The sequence below is a fragment of the Heptranchias perlo genome, chromosome 4 (genome assembly GCF_035084215.1).
Source record: "Heptranchias perlo isolate sHepPer1 chromosome 4, sHepPer1.hap1, whole genome shotgun sequence".
Lineage (NCBI taxonomy): Eukaryota > Metazoa > Chordata > Chondrichthyes > Hexanchiformes > Hexanchidae > Heptranchias > Heptranchias perlo.
Genome location: NC_090328.1, coordinates 32,262,386 through 32,284,197, shown reverse-complemented (window position 1 = coordinate 32,284,197; position 21,812 = coordinate 32,262,386). Strand labels below are relative to the sequence as shown.

General features: G+C 43.7%; 1 protein-coding gene across 1 annotated transcript in view; it reads left to right on the top strand.

Moving 5' to 3' along the window:
• Positions 1-2,606: 2,606 nt before the first annotated feature.
• arhgef28a (Rho guanine nucleotide exchange factor (GEF) 28a) overlaps positions 2,607-21,812 on the top strand; it is a 406,494-nt gene continuing 387,288 nt past the window's right edge. Inside the window, exon 1 of the mRNA XM_067982722.1 lies at positions 2,607-3,168. Within this exon, the coding sequence (XP_067838823.1) occupies positions 3,054-3,168 (115 nt within the window). The 5' untranslated portion in view covers positions 2,607-3,053. The remainder of the gene's footprint in view (positions 3,169-21,812) is intronic.

The window sequence follows — 21,812 nt, the reverse complement described above, 5'->3', positions numbered from 1 at the left end:
TGTGGGTTCAGAGACTTAAGCACATAATCTATGCTGATGCTTCAGATTATCTGGTCATTGTTACATTGCTATTTGTGGGTGTTGGCAGTGTGTAATTTGGCTGATATGTTTCCTACATTACAACAGTGACTACACTTCAAAAGTATTGCATTTGCTGAAAAGCAGTTTGGGACATCCTGAGACTGTGAAAGGCACTATTTAAGTGCAAACTCTTTCTTTCTTTATGTCTCCAGGTCCTTTTAATTAAAAAGGTGATTTGGTACTAATCCTCCAGGCTTCGCATTTGGAGCCAATTCAACTTCAAAGAGAGGTTTATCTCCCCGCCCAAAGGGAGAGTTGCTGGTTGGTCATTATACAGTGTGCTAAACAACAGGTCAGTGTAGGCCAATGAATTCCTTCCTTGCAACTATTTCTCTTTAAAAACATTTTTTGCTCATGAATGTGCGGGGTGTTAGTACTGGCAATGAAACTCTTCTCATTTTAGCCACCCAGTGTCAGCATCCAGCTCAAGACCCTTTAGGATGGGCTGGATTAAAACTCAAATCCCAGAGATGAAAAGCCACTGTCTAAGCCACCATGTCTCCTAGTTTCTCACTTTCTCTTTTTTTGCTACAAATCCACCTTCCACTTCAGAGCTTGGTCCTAGATCTTGCAAATAAACTCTTCATATCCACTCTATCACCAAGACCTCCTACTTCCACCTCCGTAACTTTGCCCGTCCCCACCCCTGCCTCAACTCATCTGCTGCTGAAACCTTCATTCATGCCTTTGTTACCACTAGTCTTGACTATTCCAATGCTCTCCTGGCCGGCATCCCATCTTCCAACCTCCATAAACTTGAGCTCATCCAAAACTCTGCTGCCCGTATCCTAACTCGCACCAAGTGTCCCGTTCACCCATCAACCCTGTGCTCGCTGACCTACATTGGCTCCTGGTCCGGGAACACCTTGGTTTTAAAATTTTCAACCTTGTTTTCAAATCCCTCAATGGCCTCATTCTGCCCTATCTCTGTAACCTCCTCCAGCCGTACAACCCTCTGAGATCGCTGCGCTCCTCTATTTCTTGCCTCTTGCGTATTCCCGATTTCAATCACTCCACCATTGGCGGCTGTGCCTTCAGCTGCCTAGGCCTTAAGCTCTGGAGTTTCCTCCCTAAACCTCTCCACCTCGCTCCCTCTCTCCTCCTTTAAGACGTTCTTTAAAATCTACCTCTTTGACCAAGCTTTTGGTCACCTGCCCTAATATCTCCTTATGTGGCTTGGTGTCAAATTTTGTTTGATACTCGCTCCTGTAAAGTGTCTTGGGATGTCTTACTATGTTAAAGGCGCTATAGAAATGCAAGTTGTTGTTGTTCTGTTGCATGGAAAGCAGTCCTGAGCCATGAAGGTGAACTTTTGACAGACAGGCTTAACCTGCATTAGGCCTTTGATATCATTGAAGAAAGAGAAGAATGCCCAAAGTTCCCTTGCAAAAAGGTTTTCTATCTGTCCATCACTCCTTATGGGTGATTGGAATATGTCAGGACTAGAGCTACAAAGGTTGTTCAGATCTCTTTGGCAGCTGTGCTCTTTGAGGTTCACTAATTACATGGCATCAATACGGGGATCAGAGTGACAAAGCAATTGCTTGCAAATAGCTTGGCATATTCTTTGCTTTCCGATTGTTTTGTTCAATAGTGATGACAATCTGTGGACCATTAGTTGGTTACATTATGAAGAGGCTAGCTCCTAGCATCTTGGGTGAGATACTTGTCTTGAGACATGGCTGCTAGGCCACTTCAGATGGCAGTTAAGAGTCAACCACATTGATGAGGGACTAGAGTCAAAAATAGGCTAGACAGGATAAGATCGGCAGGTTTCCTTCCCTAAAGTACGAGTTGGGTTTTCACGACAATCCGACAGCTTCATGGTCACTTTTATGGATACCAACTTTTTATTTCCAGATTTTTAAAAAACTGAATTCAAGATCTCAAACTGCCATGGTGGGATTTGAACTCACATCCTCTTGGATTATCTAGGTTTAACTACTAATCTAGTAACCTCTGACAGTATAGCACTCCCTCAGTACTGCACTGAAGTGTCAGCCTTGATTATGACTTGAGTGTGAGCTAGGTCAGCGTTCTGAATTTATGTGGGGTAGAGTTCTGGGGACCAAGGAGGATGCTGATAGAAAAGTTGAGTTTGGAGCGATGAAGGTCTGGCAATAAAAGATTATGGGGCTTCCTAAATCTCAGGGAAACCCCCACTGCTTTAATTGAATTTCATAAGACTTTTGACTACTGTCTCGGGTGGCTGGAATGAAGAAGCTGGAAGCTATGGGAGTAGTACACGCTTGAATCCGAGATGTTAGCTTGAAAATAAATTCAGCTGAAGATCGGCGTTCAAGACATTTCACTGCACCAACCAGAGCATGCAATGCTCAACAAATCAAATGGCTAGATACAATAGACTGGATTCACCAATGAGGGCAGGCAATGCAGCGGATTTAGCCAATTAAATTATTTACTCCACGGGAAGTAGCCAATCCGGTCACCCAGGGCACTATTTGCAGCCAATGAACTTTGAGCAGACAGCGCCTGTTGTTGGTCCGGGTCCGGGTTCGGGTCGGGGTCCGGGTCCGGAGCTGCTTCTCAGGAGCTGTCGGAGGCTGCGGCTGATTGTCGAGTGCCCAGCACTTTCACTCAGTTGTTCGTGTGAACATGCCCTCCCGCCGTTTAAATGACACGTTGCATTAGTTAAATCTCTGGCAGTTGAAGAAGGAAGTTTTTTTTTTGTGTCCCTTTGTACCTGGGGCACTTTTATCAGGTGTAACGAAGTGTGGTGAGGAGCTGTCACCGACAGTCTACAGAGCGCCCGCAGAACAAGTTGTTGCGAGGAAAAACTCCCTGACAACGGAGCCTGTGGCGTTTGGCTGAAGCCAGTGGCTTTTGCTCACTTGCATTTTGATTTTGAACGTTCAGTAATAGTCGGTGACGTGTGCAGCCCGCGTGTCTCCAAATTGTGTACACCTTCTGGGAGATGCCAAGAAAGCATCAACGTAATTTCTGAAACATGGATGACATGTTGGAGCTCTCCTAAGTCAGACGTGGAACAATTGTTTATCGGAGGATCTGAGCGCTTCAAGAGTGCAGACGGAATCGTTATACTTTCGGAAAATCCAGACTTTTCAGGTATGTAACAGGGAACTCTTGCCGTTTTCGTTCACTGAGTGAAGGCTCGATAGATGCTACATCTTTAATCTGGGGCACAGCTGCTTTTCAGGACTCTTGTGCAGCGTCGCAGCTCCAGTTGTCTTCTGCTAAACGAAAGTTTGATGTGAAAAGCGAAGTTTTAAGAAAAAAACTGGTAGAAAATAAATGGGATGGGATATTGGCTTCTAGTTGCAGTGGTGCTGGGTATTTTAATTTTGATGTTCGTGAATTTTTCTTTAACGAATTATGGATTATTCCTCGTCCCTGGGAGCCCCGGCACTCCGGGCGGTGAGGCAGGTCAGCATCACTTTGGAGGAGGCGTGTCCGCGCTAGGTGTTAACATTATGAAGACTCCTGATTTTCTAAATTATTGTATAATTATAATAGTGCAAACTCCGTTTGGTCCGTCCAATGTGTGCTATTATTTCTTTCCTCTTTCGAATCACCCAGTGTACCCGGAATAAGAAATTGTGCCAGCGATTGAACTTGGCATCAAGTTGTGTACCAACAGTCCATATCGTACATGATATCTAGGGCAGTTACTCTCTGGAATTCAGCTCTTTTGTCCATATTTGGACCAAGGCTGTAACGAGGTCTGGAGCCGAGTGGTCCTGGTGAAACCCAAACTGAACATTGATAAGAAAGTTATTGGTGAGTAAGTGCTGCTTGATAGCACTGTTGATGACTTCTTCCATCACTTTGTTGATGTTTAGGAGCAGATTGATGGGTCGGTAATTGGTCGGATTGGATTTGTCCTTTATGTGGACAGGACATATCTGGGCAATTTTCTGCATTGTCGGGTAGATACCAGTGTTGTAGCTGTACTGCAACAGTTGGGGGGGGGGGGCGGCTAGTTCTGGAGCATAAGTCTTCAGCACTACAGCCGGGATGTTGTTGGGCCCCATAGCCTTTACTGTGTCCAGTGCACTCAACCATTTCTTAATGTCGCGTGGAGTGAATCGAAATTGCTCCACTTAAATCTAATCCCAGTCTCCTGCTCACTCCCCATAACCTTCAATGTTCTGCTTCTTTTCAATCAACTATCAAATTCCCTTTTAAAAGAACTTATGGACTTTGCTTCAACAATAGTTGGTAGCAGGGAATTACACATTTTAACCACCGTCTGTGTAATTTTTTTGGCAATTATCTTAAGTAGTGCCCTCTCATTACCACCTTACCACCCAGTGGAAACAATCTATCACTATTTCATTTGTGGATAGTGAAAATGATAAGTTAATTGAAAGATGCATTAAACAAGAAGACGGCTGCTCAGATACAATCCCATGTTTAAAAAAAAATACAGGCCAAGGGTTTATAGTAATGGGGGGCAATGCAATGCCTCTACTGTAATGAAAACCTTATGTCATGATGTTCATGCATGATGGAAATATTTTTGTCATGTACACCAGCTTGTGTATTTAAAGTGGCTCTTAAAGGCTCTTAAGAATGTTTGAGTAAGATTCAGAGTGTATAGTTTCTTCCCCTCCCCCCAATTCTTGTTGAAATTGTCTCTTGGCTTTTTGCTGCTTCATTTCCATTGTGACTCTGTTGTCCCAGCATTGTTGTTCCTCTTTTTCTTCTCTGTTTTGTCCTGTGTCTAAATCTTTCGCCTCATCTCCTGGGATTGTTTCATCAGATTTATTAACTTTTTTTTCTCCTGGCACTATTGTGTTGATCTCTATTCTGTCCTTTTCTTGTGGCAACGGCCTTGTCTCATCTGGCCTCTTTACTCTATTTTGTTACACTTTTTGGCTCTGTGCCATCGCCATTTTGTTAGCTGCTTTTCTGCAAGGTCTCTGTGAAACCTGCTTTTTGAGCCATTAGGAGGTGCACTCCCATTAATAACCCCTGAAGGCTGTTGAGAGCTACCCATATTAACATTGACCCCCCCCCTCCCCTTCCCATGATGAGTTTTAATTCATGGCATAACTGAAATCAGACATTCATCATGTATAAAGAATATATGTGAAGTTGTGTCCTATCACTTTATGGTGCAGTGCACAGGACTATCAATGGCATGTACTCTGATCATTTTTGGTGTAAAAGTGCTGGTAGATGATTTGAGGGATTAAGCAGTAAAAAGATTGTAAATGTAACAATATGAAAATAGCAGATAAAACTAAAGGATTAATGAAACACAAAAGGGCCAAAATAGAGGTTAAAGGATACAATATTGTATTGGCAAAAAGAAAGATATTATGCACCTTTTTAATTTTTAAAATGTTCAGCTTTTTATCAATTTGATCATTTTGATCCTAATGTGGGAAGAAAAAGGGGAATGATTGTTAGCAACTGTGGCCATTTGCTATGTAGTACCAATCGAATTTGGGGCTGTTTCTTTTATTATAATTTTTTAAAAACCTTTTGTAAATAGGGGCATTGAATACAAAAACAAGGAAGTCATGTTAAACCTTTACAAATCACTGGTTAGGACTCAGTTGGAGTATTCATAGAATCATAGAAGTTTACAACATGGAAACAGGCCCTTCGGCCCAACATGTCCAAGTCGCCCAGTTTATACCACTAAGCTAGTCCCAGTTGCCTGCACTTGGCCCATATCCCTCGATACCCATCTTACCCATGTAACTGTCCAAATGCTTTTTAAAAGACAAAATTGTACCCGCCTCCACTACTGCCTCTGGCAGCTCGTTCCAGACACTCACCACCCTTTGAGTGAAAAAATTGCCCCTCTGTACCCTTTTGTATCTCTCCCCTCTCACCTTAAATCTATGCCCCCTTGTTATAGACTCCTCTACCTTTGGGAAAAGATTTTGACTATCTACCTTATCTATGCCCCTCATTATTTTATAGACTTCTATAAGATCACCCCTAAACCTCCTACTCTCCAGGGAAAAAAGTCTCAGTCTATCCAACCTCTCCCTATAAGTCAAACCATCAAGTCCCGGTAGCATCCTTGTAAATCTTTTCTGCACTCTTTCTAGTTTAATAATATCCTTTCTATAATAGGGTGACCAGAACTGTACACAGTATTCCAAGTGTGGCCTTACTAATGTCTTGTACAACTTCAACAAGACATCCCAACTCCTGTATTCAATGTTCTGACCAATGAAACCAAGCATGCTGAATGCCTTCTTCACCACCCTATCCACCTGTGACTCCACTTTCAAGGAGCAATGAACCTGTACTCCTAGATCTCTTTGTTCTATAACTCTCCCCAACGCCCTACCATTAACGGAGTAGGTCCTGGCCTACCAAAATGCATCACCTCACATTTATCTAAATTAAACTCCATCTGCCATTCATCGGCCCACTGGCCCAATTTATCAAGATCCTGTTGCAATCCTAGATAACCTTCTTCACTGTCCACAATGCCACCAATCTTGGTGTCATCTGCAAACTTACTAACCATGCCTCCTAAATTCTCATCCAAATCATTAATATAAATAACAAATAACAGCGAACCCAGCACCGATCCCTGAGGCACACCGCTGGTCACAGGCCTCCAGTTTGAAAAACAACCCTCTACAACCACCCTCTGTCTTCTGTCGTCAATCCAATTTTGTATCCAATTGGCTACCTCACCTTGGATCCCGTGAGATTTAACCTTATGTAACAACCTACCATGCGGTACCTTGTCAAAGGCTTTGCTAAAGTCCATGTAGACCACGTCTACTGCACAGCCCTCATCTATCTTCTTGGTTACCCCTTCAAAAAACTCAATCAAATTCGTGAGACATGATTTTCCTCTCACAAAACCATGCTGACTGTTCCTAATCAGTCCCTGCCTCTCCAAATGCCTGTAGATCCTGTCTCTCAGAATACCCTCTAACAACTTACCCACTACAGATGTCAGGCTCACCGGTCTGTAGTTCCCAGTCTTTTCCCTGCCGCCCTTCTTAAACAAAGGCACAACATTTGCTACCCTCCAATCTTCAGGCACCTCACCTGTAGTTGTCGATGATTCAAATATCTCTGCTAGGGGACCCGCAATTTCCTCCCTAACCTCCCATAACGTCCTGGGATACATTTCATCAGGTCCCGGAGATTTATCTACCTTGATGCGCGTTAAGACTTCCAGCACCTCCCTCTCTGTAATATGTACACTCCTCAAGACATCACTATTTATTTCCCCAAGTTCCCTAACATCCATGCCATACAATTCTGGGCACCACACTTTAGGAAGGATGTCAAGGCCTTGGAGAGGGTACAGAGGAGGTTTACCAGGATGATACCAGGAATGAGGGACTTCAGTTATGTGGAGAGATTGGAGAAGCTGGGATTGTTAAAGGGAGACCTAATAGAGGTATTCACAATTATGAAGGGTTTTGATAGAGAAAATAGGGAGAAACTGTTTCCTCTGGCAAGTGGGTTGGTATTTTAAATAATTGGCAAAACAACTAGAGAGGAAATGAGGAGATTTTTTTTCACACAGATGGTTGATAAGATCTGGAACCCACTACCTGTAGGGGTGGTGGAATCAGATTCCGTAGGAACTTTCAAAAGGCAATTGGACATGTACTTGAAGAGGATTAATTTGCAGGGTTATTGGGAAAAAGCTGGGGTGTGGGACTTAATTGGACAGCTCTTTCAAAGAGCAAACACAGGCATGATGGGCTGAATGGCCTCCTTCTGTGCTGTAAAATTCGATGATTCTATGTGGATGGGATCAGCCAAAGAATAACCTGAGATTTAAAAATTAATGAGAAGTGGATCAGAAACTATGAGGGGATAAAAGATTGAAATGACAAAGATGTAAGAGGTGCAAGTGATCTGTGAGATATGGGGTGGTGGGGGGGCCCAAATCGGGAAAATAAAGCGGGAAATATTGGTGGTTGGTATTTTTGGTTGAAATTGTACTCCTGGGGTACTTAATTTAATTTTTCAGATTTTTAAGTCTTGTTACTTTTTCTTCTTAGTTATAAAGTAGGATCCCAGAATAGAATTTTTCTATATGGAATACATCTTTTATTTACCTGAAGATGAACGACAGCTGAAGGAAAGTATCACTGCCCTTGTTCAATTTCCCTCCTCCGTTCCCGGAGATATCAATTTCTGAAAGAGCAGCTAATTCCCTCAATCTACTTGGTACGTCTGAAAATATTACTGTCTGGTGTTGCTAGTATTGGCTGTACCTTTCTTCTTGTTTGTATATATTGTATGATTGAAAATGTGCAGACTCTGAAAACTGTAAAAAGGATTCAGCACCTAGAGGGTTAAAGGTGCAACTCAGACAATGTTGCAAAAGAAAAACAGAGTGATAATGCATAACATAACATGAGGCAAAACAAAATAAGAACTGGCTCAAAGGATTGCTAAAATATTGCCAAAATGCAGATTTATTCATTGTTAACTTGAAGGCACAAAATAGTTTTTTAGTCAGAAGTACACTGTAGTATTCTCATGCTTGCATTACATTCACAAATCTTCACAAGTCACAGCGCAAAATGCAGGAGCGTGGGAATGAACTGTACATGCAATTGTTCGTTAGTGCCAGAATTGCTTGGTGCACCCCATGGATTTGTTCATTAAGTAATAGGCACATCACATGGTTTTGTTGTAGCTAGCTACTGGCATAAAGTAATGGTGGTAAGCTCGGAGAAGGGAACAGCGCACTAACACAATGACATGGGTTCAGACAAAACCAGAGACCAGGGGCTCGATTTTACAATGGTGGCGGGGGGTAAAGGTGCGCGTGGCAAACCCGCACAAACAAAACTTACCAATTCCGACGCGATCGCATGTTGATTGCTGATGGTGAATGTCCTCTCCGGGTTTCGCGCTCGGCAGCCAGCCTGATGACAGACTGGCTGCCGTCAGGAGTTGCAACGCGAGGTGTGGGGGGAGAGGCGAGAAAGAGAGAGAGTGAGACATCATCCGGCGCTGGACTGGAAAACCGAGGGGGAGAGTGGAAGATCCGGTGCTGGACTGGAAGATCGGGGGGGAGGCGGGTGGGGGTCAGAGGGGAGGATCGGGGCGGGGGGGAGAGGGGAAGTTTGGGGGAAGGTCTGGAGGTCATCGGGGGGGTGAAGAGGGGGATATCGGGGGAGTGAAGAGGGGGACATCGGGGGGACATTGGAGGGGTGGGGTGAAGAGGGAGACATCGGAGCGGGAGACATCGAACACCAGAGCAGGATGCAAAAGGTAGGTTCATTTAGTGTTTTCACTTCTGTCCATGGTTTTTTATTTAATTTATTTAGTTTCTTGTTCCCTGATCCGGCCCTTCATGCCTGGTTTCACCAGGCGTGAATCAAAAGCGGTGGGCAAGCCGCCCAGGTAAGTTAAAAATTGTTCTAAGTACTTAATCTGTCACAGGGAAAGTGCCTTAAGTACCTCAATGAGGTACATTTGGCTTTTTTTTATTCGTTCATGGGATGTGGACGTTGCTGGTGAGGCCAGCATTTATTGCCCATCCCTAATTGCCCTTGAGAAGGTGGTGGTGAGCTGCCTTCTTGAACCGCTGCAGTCCGTGTGGTGAAGGTTCTTCCACAGCGCTGTTAGGAAGGGAGTTCCAGGACTTTGACCCAGCGATGAAGGAATGGCGATATATTTCCAAGTCAGGATGCTGTGTGACTTGGAGGGGAACGTGCATGTGGTGTTGTTCCCATGTGCCTGCTGCTCTTGTCCTTCTAGGTGGTAGACGTTCCGGGTTTGGGAGGTGCTGTCGAAGAAGCCTTGGCGAGTTCCTGCAGTGCATCCGGAGGCAGGTATATGGAGCTAGATCACAGATCAGACGTGATCTTATCAAATGGCGGAGCAGGCACGAGGGGCTGAATGGACTACTCCTGTTCCTATGTTCCTACGGATGGTACACACTGCAGGCACAGTGTGTCGGTGGTGAAGGGAGTGAATGATTAGGGTGGTGGATGGGGTGTCAATCAATCGGGCTGCTTTGTCCTGGATGATGTCGAGCTTCTTGAGTGTTGTTAGAGCTGCACTCATCCAGGCAAGTGGAGAGTATTCCATCACTCCCCTGACTTGTGCCTTGTAGATGGTAGAAAGGCTTTGGAGAGTCAGGAGGTGAGTCACTCGCCACAGAATACCCAGCCTCTGACCTGCTCTTGTAGCCACAGTATTTATATGGCTGGTCCAGTTAAGTTTCTGGTCAACGGTGACCCCCAGGATGTTGATGGTGGAGGTTTCGGCGATGGTAATGCCGTAGAATGTCAAGGGGAGGTGGTTAGACACTCTCTTGTTGGAGATAGTCATTGCCTGGCAATCGTCTGGCGCGAATGTTACTTGCCACTTATCAGCCTAAGCCTGGATGTTGTCCAGGTCTTGCTGCATGCGGGCATGGACTGCTTCATTATCTGAGCGGTTGCGAATGGAACTGAACACTGTGCAATCATCAGCAAACATCCCCATTTCTGACCTTATGATGGAGGGAAGGTCATTGATGAAGCAGCTGAAGATGGTTGGGCCTAGGACACTGCCCTGAGGAACTCCTGCAGCAATGTCCTGGGGCTGAGATGATTGACCTCCAACAACCACTACCATCTTCCTTTGTGCTAGGTATGACTCCTGCCACTGGAGAGTTTTCCCCCTGATTCCCATTGACTTCAATTTTACAAGGGCTCCTTGGTGCCACACTTGGTCAAATGCTGCCTAGATGTCAAGGGCAGTCACTCTCACCTCACCTCTGGAATTCATCTCTTTTGTCCATGTTTAGACCAAGGCTGTAATGAGGTCTGGAGCCGAGTGGTCCTGGCGGAACCCAAACTGAGCATCGGTGAGCAGGTTATTGATGAGTAAGTGCCGCTTGACAGCACTGTCGACGACACCTTCCATCACTTTGCTGATGATTGAGAGTAGACTGATGGGGCGGTAATTGGCCGGATTGGATTTGTCCTGCTCTTTGTGGACAGGACATACCTGGGCAATTTTCCACATTGTCGGGTAGATGCCAGTGTTGTAGCTGTACTGGAACGTCTTGGCTAGAGGCACGGCTAGTTCTGGAGCACAAGTCTTCAGCACTACAGCCGGGATGTTGTCGGGGCCCATAGCTGTTGCTCTATCCAGTGCACTCAGCCGTTTCTTGATATCATGTGGAATGAATCGAATTGGCTGAAGACTGGCTTCTGTGATGGTGGGGATATCGGGAGAAGGCCGAGATGGATCATCCACTCGGCACTTCTGGCTGAAGATGGTTGCAAACGCTTCAGACTTGTCTTTTGCACTCATGTGCTGGACTCCGCCATCATTGAGGATGGGGATGTTTATAGAGCCACCTCCTCCCGTTAGTTGTTTAATTGTCCACCACCATTCACGACTGGATGTGGCAGGACTGCAGAGCTTTGATCTGATCCATTGGTTGTGGAATCGCTTAGCTCCCTCCAAAGCATGTTGCTTCCGCTGTTTAGCATGCATGTAGTCCTGAGTTGTAGCTTCACCAGGTTGGCACCTCATTTTTAGGTATGCCTGGTGCTGCTCCTGGCATGCTCTTCTACACTCCTCATTGATCCCCTGGCTTGTTGGTAATGGTAGAGTGAGGAATATGCTGGGCCATGAGGTTACAGATTGTGCTGGAATACAGTTCTGCTGCTGCTGATGGCCCACAGCGCCTCATGGATGCCCAGTTTTGAGCTGCTAGATCTGTTCTGAATCTATCCCATTTAGCACGGTGGTAGTGCCACACAACACGTTGGATGGTGTCCTCAGTGTGAAGACACGACTTCATCTCCACGAGGACTGTGCGGTGGTCACTCCTACCAATACCGTCATGGACAGATGCATTTGCGACAGGTGGATTGGTGAGTACAAGGTCAAGTAAGTTTTTCCCTCGTGTTGGTTCGCTCACCACCTGCTGCAGGCCCAGTCTGGCAGCTATGTCCTCCATGACTCGGCCAGTTCGGTCAGTAGTGGTGCTACCGAGCCACTCTTGGTGATGGACATTGAAGTCCCCCACCCAGAGTACATTCTGTGCCCTTGCTACCCTTAGTGCTTCCTCCAAGTGGTGTTCAACATGGAGGAGGACTGATTCATCAGCTGAGGGAGGGCGGTAGGTGGTAATCAGCAGGAGATTTCCTTGCCCATGTTTGACCTGATGCCATGAGATTTCATGGGGTCCAGAGTCAATGTTGAGGACTCCCAGGGCCACGCCCTCCTGACTGTATATCACTGTACTGCCACTTCTGGTGGGTCTGTCCTGCCGGTGGGACACGGATGGTGATGGAAGAGTCTGGGACGTTGGCTGAAAGGTATGATTCTGTGAGTATGGCTATGTCAGGCTGTTGCTTGACTAGCCTGTGGGACAGCTCTCCCAATTTTGGCACACATCCCCAGATGTTAGTGAGGAGGACTTTGCAGGGTCAACTGGGCTTGGTTTGCCTTTGTCGTGTCCGGTGCCTAGTGGTCCGATGCCAGGTGGTCCGTCCAGTTTTATTCTTATGACTTTTTTTTAGCGAGATTGTACAACTGATTGGCTTGCTAGGCCATTTCAGAGGGCAATTAAGAATCAACCACATTGCTGCAGCTCTTTAACTGTCATCCTGCCGGCTTTGATTGCCGGCAGGACTTCCATTTTCGGGTCGCCCGCGTGCACACAGGTGGGTCCCTGGGAAACTCGGAAGTCGTTGGGTTGGAGCCAGCTTCCGAACTCGAATGGGATTTCCTTGATTTTCGGAGCCCCCCGCCCCCCCCCGGCCCCCAGCACACCTGCAATTGCCTCCTAAAATCACCCCCCAGCTACTCTTGTCTGAATCCTAGCATTGTGTTACTGCCCCCTGTCTATCTCTTATAATGTGGAGATGCCGGTGATGGACTGGGGTTGACAAATGTAAAGAATCTTACAACACCGGGTTATAGTCCAACAATTTTATTTGAAAATCACAAGCTTTCGGAGATTATCTCCTTCGTCAGGTGAGCTCACCTAGGTGAGAAGGAGATAATCTCCGAAAGCTTGTGATTTTCAAATAAAATTGTTGGACTATAACCTGGTGTTGTAAGATTATTCACATTTATCTCTGATAACATGCAGCATGCAATTTAATTTTTTTTTTGCTCATTGGCAGTTACAAATTCTACTGATTTCCTGATATTTAGAGTTCCCATGGATTTGATTGAGGTTTATAAAATGATGAAGGGACTAGATTGTGTTTATGTAGACCAATTATTTCAACTGAAAAGGTTTGGGAGGACCAGGAGTCACGCCTACATGTTGTGTCAGGGCAGAACTGGGCTGGATGCTAGGCGGATATTCTTTGGGAAAATAGTGGACCTGTGGAACAGGTTAGCGGTTTGTGTGATGAATGCTGATTTGCTGTATTCCTTCAAGCGAGAGCTGGACCTGTTTCTGGATGGGCCCAAGATCACCTTATACAAGAAGTAGGTGTCCTGTAACGTAAATCAGGGCCAGTGTTACCTCCTGAACTAGTTTTGATTGCCAATGGGTGTTGGAGAGCAATTTTCCATTTTTTTTCTTTCCAAATTGGCCTGGATTTTTAATCTGTTTTTTTCCCTCTCCCAAGAGATTACGTGGCTCAGGATGGATTGGTAATGTATGTATTGTGATGCATAAGGCATTGAAGTTGCATTGGTGAGTGCCATTTCCAAGTCTTTGATAGCTAATAGCATTTATTTATATTATTACACTGTGGGAGAAGTGTTATAGTATTTTTTTGAGGTGTGTAGTGGGGAATATATATTTCAAAATCCAATAGGGAATTCAGGAGAAACGTTTTTTACCCAGGGAGTGGTTAGAATGTAGAACTCCCTACCACAAGGAGTAGTTGAAGCGAATAGCAAAGATGCATTTAAGGGAAAGCAAGATAAACACATGAAAGAGAAAGGAATTGAAGGTTATGCTGATAGGGTTAGATGAAGAGGGGTGGGAGGAGGCTTGTGTGGAACATAAACACCGGCCTTTTTCAGTACTGTAAATTCTATGTGATTCTATGAATAACCAAAGTAATTAAACTATCAAATACTCTGTTACATGACTTGCAAAGACATTCTAACTCACAAATAGCATTTTTCTTATGGAAACTAAATATCTACTTTATTCCTCATTGTGTATCCTTGCTTAAGAAAATAAAATAATCATTATGTGGACCTTTTTTCCCTATGAGAATTGTTCATTATGGTAGGTGCTTTAATAATACTTATCCAAAAACAGCATGTTACAACCCTCAAATGCTGATTTAGGCCAGACTATGTTTGACTATAATGTCAATTACTTTTTGTACTGAACCAATCTTTATTACAAGGGAAAGGATTTCCTGATGATTCAGGTCACAGCATACCTCATCCATTGAACACATATAAAAGTAGCAGTCCTGGCAGAGAAAATGATAGAGCTTCTCAATACCAAAGGATATTATTTTAAAAACTTGTTGCAGTTTAATCTTCTGCAAGCTGTAGAAATGATGAACCATAAAAAAAATCAAAATGACATTTGCAGCTAAAAGAGGTGATCTTTTGGTGACATTCCATATGGTTTGGCATTTAAATTTTTTTTGAAAGAGTCAAACACTTCCAGGCAAAATGATTAACTTTGTGGGCTACTGCAGTACATTTTTTTAACCAGAGGAATCAGCTGATTCTGTTGTGTTGCTACGACTGGGAGGCAGCTTGGTGAAAATGGGCACAGAGGACTGAGTACAGCTGTTTCATATTTGTGTTAAGCTATATCTGATGCGTGCAAAGTAAGTCGTGAGTATATTTTTAGCACAGCATCATGTGAAAGGTCAGTTTTTAATTAATATATTTCTTAGTCATCCACAATGTCAAGGTGTGATATTAAGATAATGTAAGCTTTAGTTATTTAATTAGAGATAAAAACAAGGAAAACTTCTACCTTTAACCTAGTACAAAAATGCCTTCACATTGACTAGTCCAGAGTTGAAGTGTTGGCATGCAACTTGATGAGTAAGTCGCTCAGATGGAAAGTATCCCTTTGACAGTATTGATGTAGCTGATGCTACAGCACTGATTCATGTTGAGATTTATGCAAACAAGTTGGGCAGTACAAAATTTAAGAAATATCACTTAATTTAAGTCTCAATCTGACCATTTGAAAACTACTGTACCAGTATATTGGATAATATTTAGTTTTCAATTTGCACCACCAACTTCTGCACACAGTTAAATCTGATAGCATTCACCATAGATTATGTACACCAGTGCAAGAAGTACTATGGTGCTGCATTCCTAAAATCAAACAATTTATCACATCAACCTTCCAAATCCTTTTTTGTGTATGGAAACTATAATTTATGGCACAATGCCCTGTTTATACTGCAAACTCTAAATTGTGTAATTTCTTTTCATCCTAAAATAATTTTTAAGAAAATTCAAGCCTGGGTTGCCAACTCCCCCTGAATAAAGCTGATATGCCCCTTAATTTCTAGTGCAAGGGGTATGAAGAAAGTTAGGATATTACTTCATTGTTTGCTGGCACAAATTCCTACTTTGCATCTGCATTAAGTTTAAAAGAAACACTTTGAACTTGGGCTGGCGAGAGACTTTAAAGTTTAGTGGCAGGATTTTGACATGATAGAAAAGCATGCTTATATAAAGAATGCCATTTTATAAGGACCATTTACCCTGCTGGCATGACCCTGCACTTTGTTTTATTTATCACAAAAAAGTTAGAAAACCTAATACCTAAATTAAATATATTCCTGCTTCTATATTCGGGAGCTATTTTGGCGGGGGGGGGGGGAAGGAAGTGGGGTCTTTTTGAGTTGGGGTGGCTCCAATATGACAAGCCTGATGGTGGAAGTTCAGAACCAAGTCAATCCTCTCTGGCAGACTCAATAATCCAATAGCTGAGCCAGGCAGGTGAGCAATACTCCAGGGCACTATTGATTGACCAGCAGCCTAGCTCACTAATGAAGCTGGGATTCTTCCCACTCAGCTCCAGATAACCCTGCAAGCCGATGCCTTAAAGGTAGGTGGTCCTATCTGGACAAGGAGCAAGAAGCATACTGGTATTATGTGGTGTTAGTTTGCACCATTTTAGCTGTTTAAATCCCTTGTATACATTTGGGGGTTCCCTAAGACTTGGTTTTGTTAATCTATGCCTTAGGTCTGTGGACTGAGGAAAGTAGGATGCCTCCCTACAGGGAGAGACTGTGCACTCCATTTTGTTCAAACAGAAACTCTACTTGTGTGGATTTTTCAGTAGCTTGGTTTGGAGACTTTTATTGGGTCCTAGAAATTCAATGGGGAATAAACTGAGGATGTGTGCCTTTCATTCGTGGGTTTAATGCTCTCTACGATTTTATTGAAAACATTATTTTTCAGCTTGGTTTCTGTTGCCTCCGTACTATAGCAACATAAGTGTTTTGGCTGTTTATTTTTCTCTTTTCCACCCCAAACCCTACAACTACCATATAAATGGCCCGTTGGAAGGAATGAGCTGTACCCTTATTGAAGCAAGTTGCCTCAAATCTACTTGTTGATGATAATTTCAGTATGCAGGAGGATATTCATTTGCCAGTAAGAATGGTTGTGCAACAGAAGAGGGAAAGCATATTTCTTGTGTGTTGTCCAACCAAAAATATGCTTGTGCCACGGAGGGGAAATTGGGGAAATAAAGTTTAAAATTTATTATAATTTATAGAGCAGTCTTCATGGAAAGGTGATTATAAATGTAAGAGGTTATGACAAAGAGGTCTTTCTTTATATTTTGGCATAATCTTCCTTTGTCAGGATGCAAGTTATGTCTTGGGCATCGATTTTCGGTTTGGTCTTGCTTAGTCTCCTGTCTCTCTTCCCTCCGTTTCTTAGATTTTATTACAATTGTTCCAGCACTAAATAACACTTTGGCGCTAAAACGTTTACAGGGTGCAAACCTGACAATAATTCCCTTTATTAGTGTTGGTACAGGATTTCTGCTCTGTTGTTTAGGGACCGGCAAATTGCCATTAATATCTCATGGCAAGCTTGTCAACATTTTTTCCCCCAGTAGCTAATGCGTATGGAAGAGTGGCTGTAAATGTCTGATTGTCAGCTGTTTGTTTCAGTAAGTTTCTGAGTACTGTAATCTTAAGTCATGCTACTCTTGCATATAAATGATTAATAATCAGATATTGTTTCATATGCATCCCTGTTATAACGTTTGTGGTGAAACAGAATATAATACAACGAGGGTCACATTCCTTTGCAAGTGCGTAAACAAAATAAATAGCATAGCAAAGAAGGAGGAAAAAGTAATTATCCATGGCTGGTCTAATGAGGTGCCTTGGCATGTCTAGCTAATTTCCTGCATTTAATCAGAACCTCGTACCTTTGCAGCAACTGATCTCCCTGGAAGGGAAATTTACTTTGTCAATCAGAACTTGATTGTAATAACTACCATAGTGAGCTGCTAGATATATGCAAATAACTTGGTTTATAAATTCAGGAGCGTCCATTTTTGGGTACAGTGCCTGTGCCTGAATGATGAGGTCTGAGATGCCCCCGATTTTGGGCCATAGGCCTCATTTCCATGGAGTGTCACTGAAGATCGGGCCGGGGCTGGCGTTACAGTGGCCCTCGGGTATGTGCAGAAGGGTGGGTGATCGGGACTCGGGCCAGGGGGAGCAATTGTGGAGGGGGAGCGATTGGTAGTATTGGGAGCTGGATGGGGCGGGGGGGGGGTCGGTGGAGGGATCAGTAGTTGTGGGGGGGGGGGGGCGGGGAGTGGCCTGCGTTCTTTAATGTGTGGTTGGGAGAGGCACGCCTGCTCTTCCCGGCTCCACATTCAGGCAAGTATGGGGGCCTTCCTGCACCACGTTGTTCTGCGTGAGTCAGTACGTGGCGAGTGATGCAAGACACGCAGGACCCTAATTTAAAAAAAAAATTCCCACTTTAAATGTTCCCGACATGTGCTCCTGACACTAGTACAGCCACCTTTTCCAACATGGCAGTCAGCGCACTTCCGGTTGGAAATGTGGTTGCACTTCCTGCCCGTTATATTGGGAGCCTATATGCGGTCGAATTTTTAGGCCCTCATTTTTCCATTCTGCTTAGCCATGAAAAGAGTATAAAGCGTATTGAGTGCAGACTGTGATGGAAATCAAGGTTATCAACTGTACCACTCAACATATTTGTTGCAGTTCACAAGATTACAGCAACATTCATTGAATCATCGAATCTTATAGCACAGAAGGAGGCCATTCGGCCTATTATGCCTGTGCTGGCTCTTTGAAAGAGCTATCTAATTGGTTCCACTCCTCTGCTTTATACCCTAAGCCCTGCAATTTTCTCCCCTTCAAGTATTTATCCAATTCCCTTTTGAAAGTTCCAAACTTCTCCCATCCTTTGCATGTAGAAGCATTTCCTAACTTCACTCCTGCATGTCCTGGCTCTAAATGTTAGGCTGTGTCCCCTCGTCCTAGTTTTCAAGTATAGGAGATGTCCAAAAACAGGTGCAAATGCACCAGGAGCCAGAACCAGCAACTAACCTGTAAATCCTGCATGGTCCCTTTAAGTAGCGCTGATGGGGGGTTCACCAGGCATTCCAAGACACGTTTAGATGGTCGCGGTTAAGATAGTGTGTCAAGTGAAGCGTAAAGTGCCAAAATGTTGTGTATCACTTTAAATCAGCGTTGCACACTGATCAAATGCATATTCTCCCTACTTTACATGATGCCGGCACTCGTTATTTTTGCATGCGCTAAGCCCTTTACCAAGATGGTGTCTGGCGCACGCGTGCGCATCCAAGATGCCACCTTGGATCTCTGAGAGGCTGCATAGCGTCAAAACAACGGGCGCTACACGGCCTAATTTAGCGCCCCACTCCTCTAACTGGAAGAATTTTTTCATAGAATCATAGAATCATATTTTACCAATATATTTTGCCTCTGCAGCTGTGTTTTTTTTCTAGGATTTCCTTAGCCTCTTGTATCACCTTTTTAATTTGTTGCTGTGTGAGTCTGCATTAATCCCTGTGTGCCCCTTTTGCCTTCTCCCTGCAGGATTGAAAAGGTTATTTTTCCTCTTTATTTTACTTTTAAGTTTGTGAATCCATTTAGGATCATGCTTGTTTCATCTGAGTCTTCTGATCTTGAATATCATAGTAGGTGCAGCACAGGAGGAGGCCATTTGGCCCATCGTGGCTGTGCTGGCCCTTTGAAAGAGCTATCCAATTAGTCCCATTCCCTTGCTCTTCCCCCATACCCCTGTAATTTTTTTCCCTTCAAGTATTTATCCAATTCCCTTTTAAAAGTTGCTATTGAATCTGCTTCCACCACCCTTTCAGGCAGTGCGTTCCAGATCATTGCAACTCGCTGCATAAAAAAATGTTTCCTCGTGTCGCCTCTGGCTCTTTTGCCTTAACACCTTAAATCTGTGTCCTCTGGTTACCGATCCTTCTGCCACTGGAAACAATTTCTGCTTATGTCTGTCAAAACTGTTCATGATTTTGAACACCTCTATCAAATCTCCCCTTAACCTTCTCTGTTCTAAGGAGAACAACCCCAGCTTCTCCAGTCTCTCCACATAACTGAAGCCTCTCATTCCTGGCACCATTCTAGTAAATCTCTTCTGCACTCTCTCTAAGGCTTTGGCATCCTTCCTAAAGTGTGGTGCCCAGAATTGAACACAATACTCCAGCTGAGGCCTAACCAGTGTTTTGTAAAGGTTTAGCATAACTTCAAAAGCAAAATACTGCAGGAAATCTGAAATAAAAACAAAAATGTTGGAAAAGCTCAGCAAGTGAGGCAGCATCTATGGAGAAAGAAACAGAGTTAACATTTCAGGTCGAAGGCCTTTCATCAGAACTTTAGCATAACTTGCTTTTGTATTCTATGCTTCTATTGATAAAGCCCGGGATCCCATATGTTCCTCAACTTGTCCTGCCACCTTCAAAGATTTGTGTATGTGCACCCCTAGGTCTCTTTATTCCTGCACCCCATTTAAAATTTTACCAGTTAGCTTATATTGCCACTCCACATTGTTTGCTACATTTCCGAGTTTCATGTCATCTGCAAACTTTGAAATTATACCCTCTATACCCAAGTCCAGGTCATTAACATATATCAAAAAGAGCAGTGGTCCTAATACTGACCCCTGGGGAATACTTCCCTCCAGTCTGAAAAACAACTGTTCACCACTACTCTTTGCTTTCTGTCCCCTAGGCAATTTTGTATCCACATTGCCACTGTCCCTTTAATCCCACGGGCTTTAATTTTGCTAACAAGTAGAACTTTATCAAATGACTTTTGAAAGTCCACATACACAACATCAACCTCACTACCCTCATCAACCCTCTCCATTACTTCATCAAAGAAATCAATAAAGTTAGTCAAACACGATTTTCCTTTAATAAATCCGTGCTGACTTTCATTTATTAGCCCATACTTTTCCAAGTGCCAATTAATTTTGTCCCGGATTATTGTCTCAAAGTTTCCCCACCACCGGTGTTAGGCTGACTGGCCTGTAATCCCCTTTTTTGAACAGGGGGTGTAACATTTGCAATCCTTCAGTCCTCCGGCACCATCTCCATATCTAAGGAGGATTGGAAGATTGTGGCCAGAGCCTCTGCAATTTCCACCCTTTCCTCAGTAACCTAGGATGCATCCCATCTGGACCAGGTGACTTTTCTACTTTGAGTACTGCCAATCTTTTAAGTGCCTCCTCTTTATCTATTTTTATCTTATCCAATATCGCTACTACCTCCTCCTTTACTGCTATAATGGCAGCATCCTCTTCTCTAATGAAGACAGATGTGAAGTATTCATTTAGTGCCACAGCCATGCCCTCTGCCTCCACAAGAAGATCTCCTTTTTTGTCCCTAATCTGTCCTACACATCCTTTGACTACCCTTTTACTATTTATATGTTTATAAAAGAATTTTGGGTTCCCTTTTATCTTAGCTGCTAATCTATTCTCATAGTCTCTCTTTGTCCCTCTTATTCCCTTTTTTAGATCTCCTTTGTACTTTCGGTAATCAGTCTGGTTCTCTTCTGTATTATGAACCTCACATTCACCATAAGCCTCCCTTTTCTGTTTCACTTTAATCTCTATATCTTTAGACATGCGGGGAGCTCTAGCTTTGGATGCCTTTCCTTGCTCCCTCATAGGAATGTGTTTACTCTCTACTTGAACCAACTACTCCTTGAGGCCTCCCATTGTTAAATTACTATTTTGCCTACCAATTTTTGACTCCAATCCACCTGGGCAAGATCCCTTTTTAACTCACTGAAATTTGCCCTCCTCCAGTTAAACATTTTCACATTTGATTGTTCTTTAATCCTTTTCTGTAACTATTCTAAAACTAATGATATGGGAGAAAGAGATTGACCGACTACTTATAGGCCAGTTAGTCCAACCTCGGTGGTCGGCAAATTATTGGAATCAATTCTGAGGGTCAGCATATATCGTCATTCAGAAAGGCATGCGTTAATCAAGGACAGTCAGCACGGATTTGTTAAGGGAAGGCCGTGTCTGACTAACTTGATTGAATTTTTTGAGGAGATAACAAGGAGGATCGATGAGGGTAACGCGATTGATGTAGTGTACATGGATTTGAACAAGGCTTTTGACAAGGTCCCACATGGCAGACCAGTCAAAAAAGTAAAAGCCAATGGGATCCATGGGAAAGTGGCATGTTGGATCCAAAATTGGCTCAGTGGCAGGAAGCAAAGGGAAATGGTTGATGGGTGTTTTTGCGACTGTAAGGCTGTTTCCAGTGGGGTTCCGCAAGGCTCAGTACTATGTCCCTTGCTTTTTGTGGTATA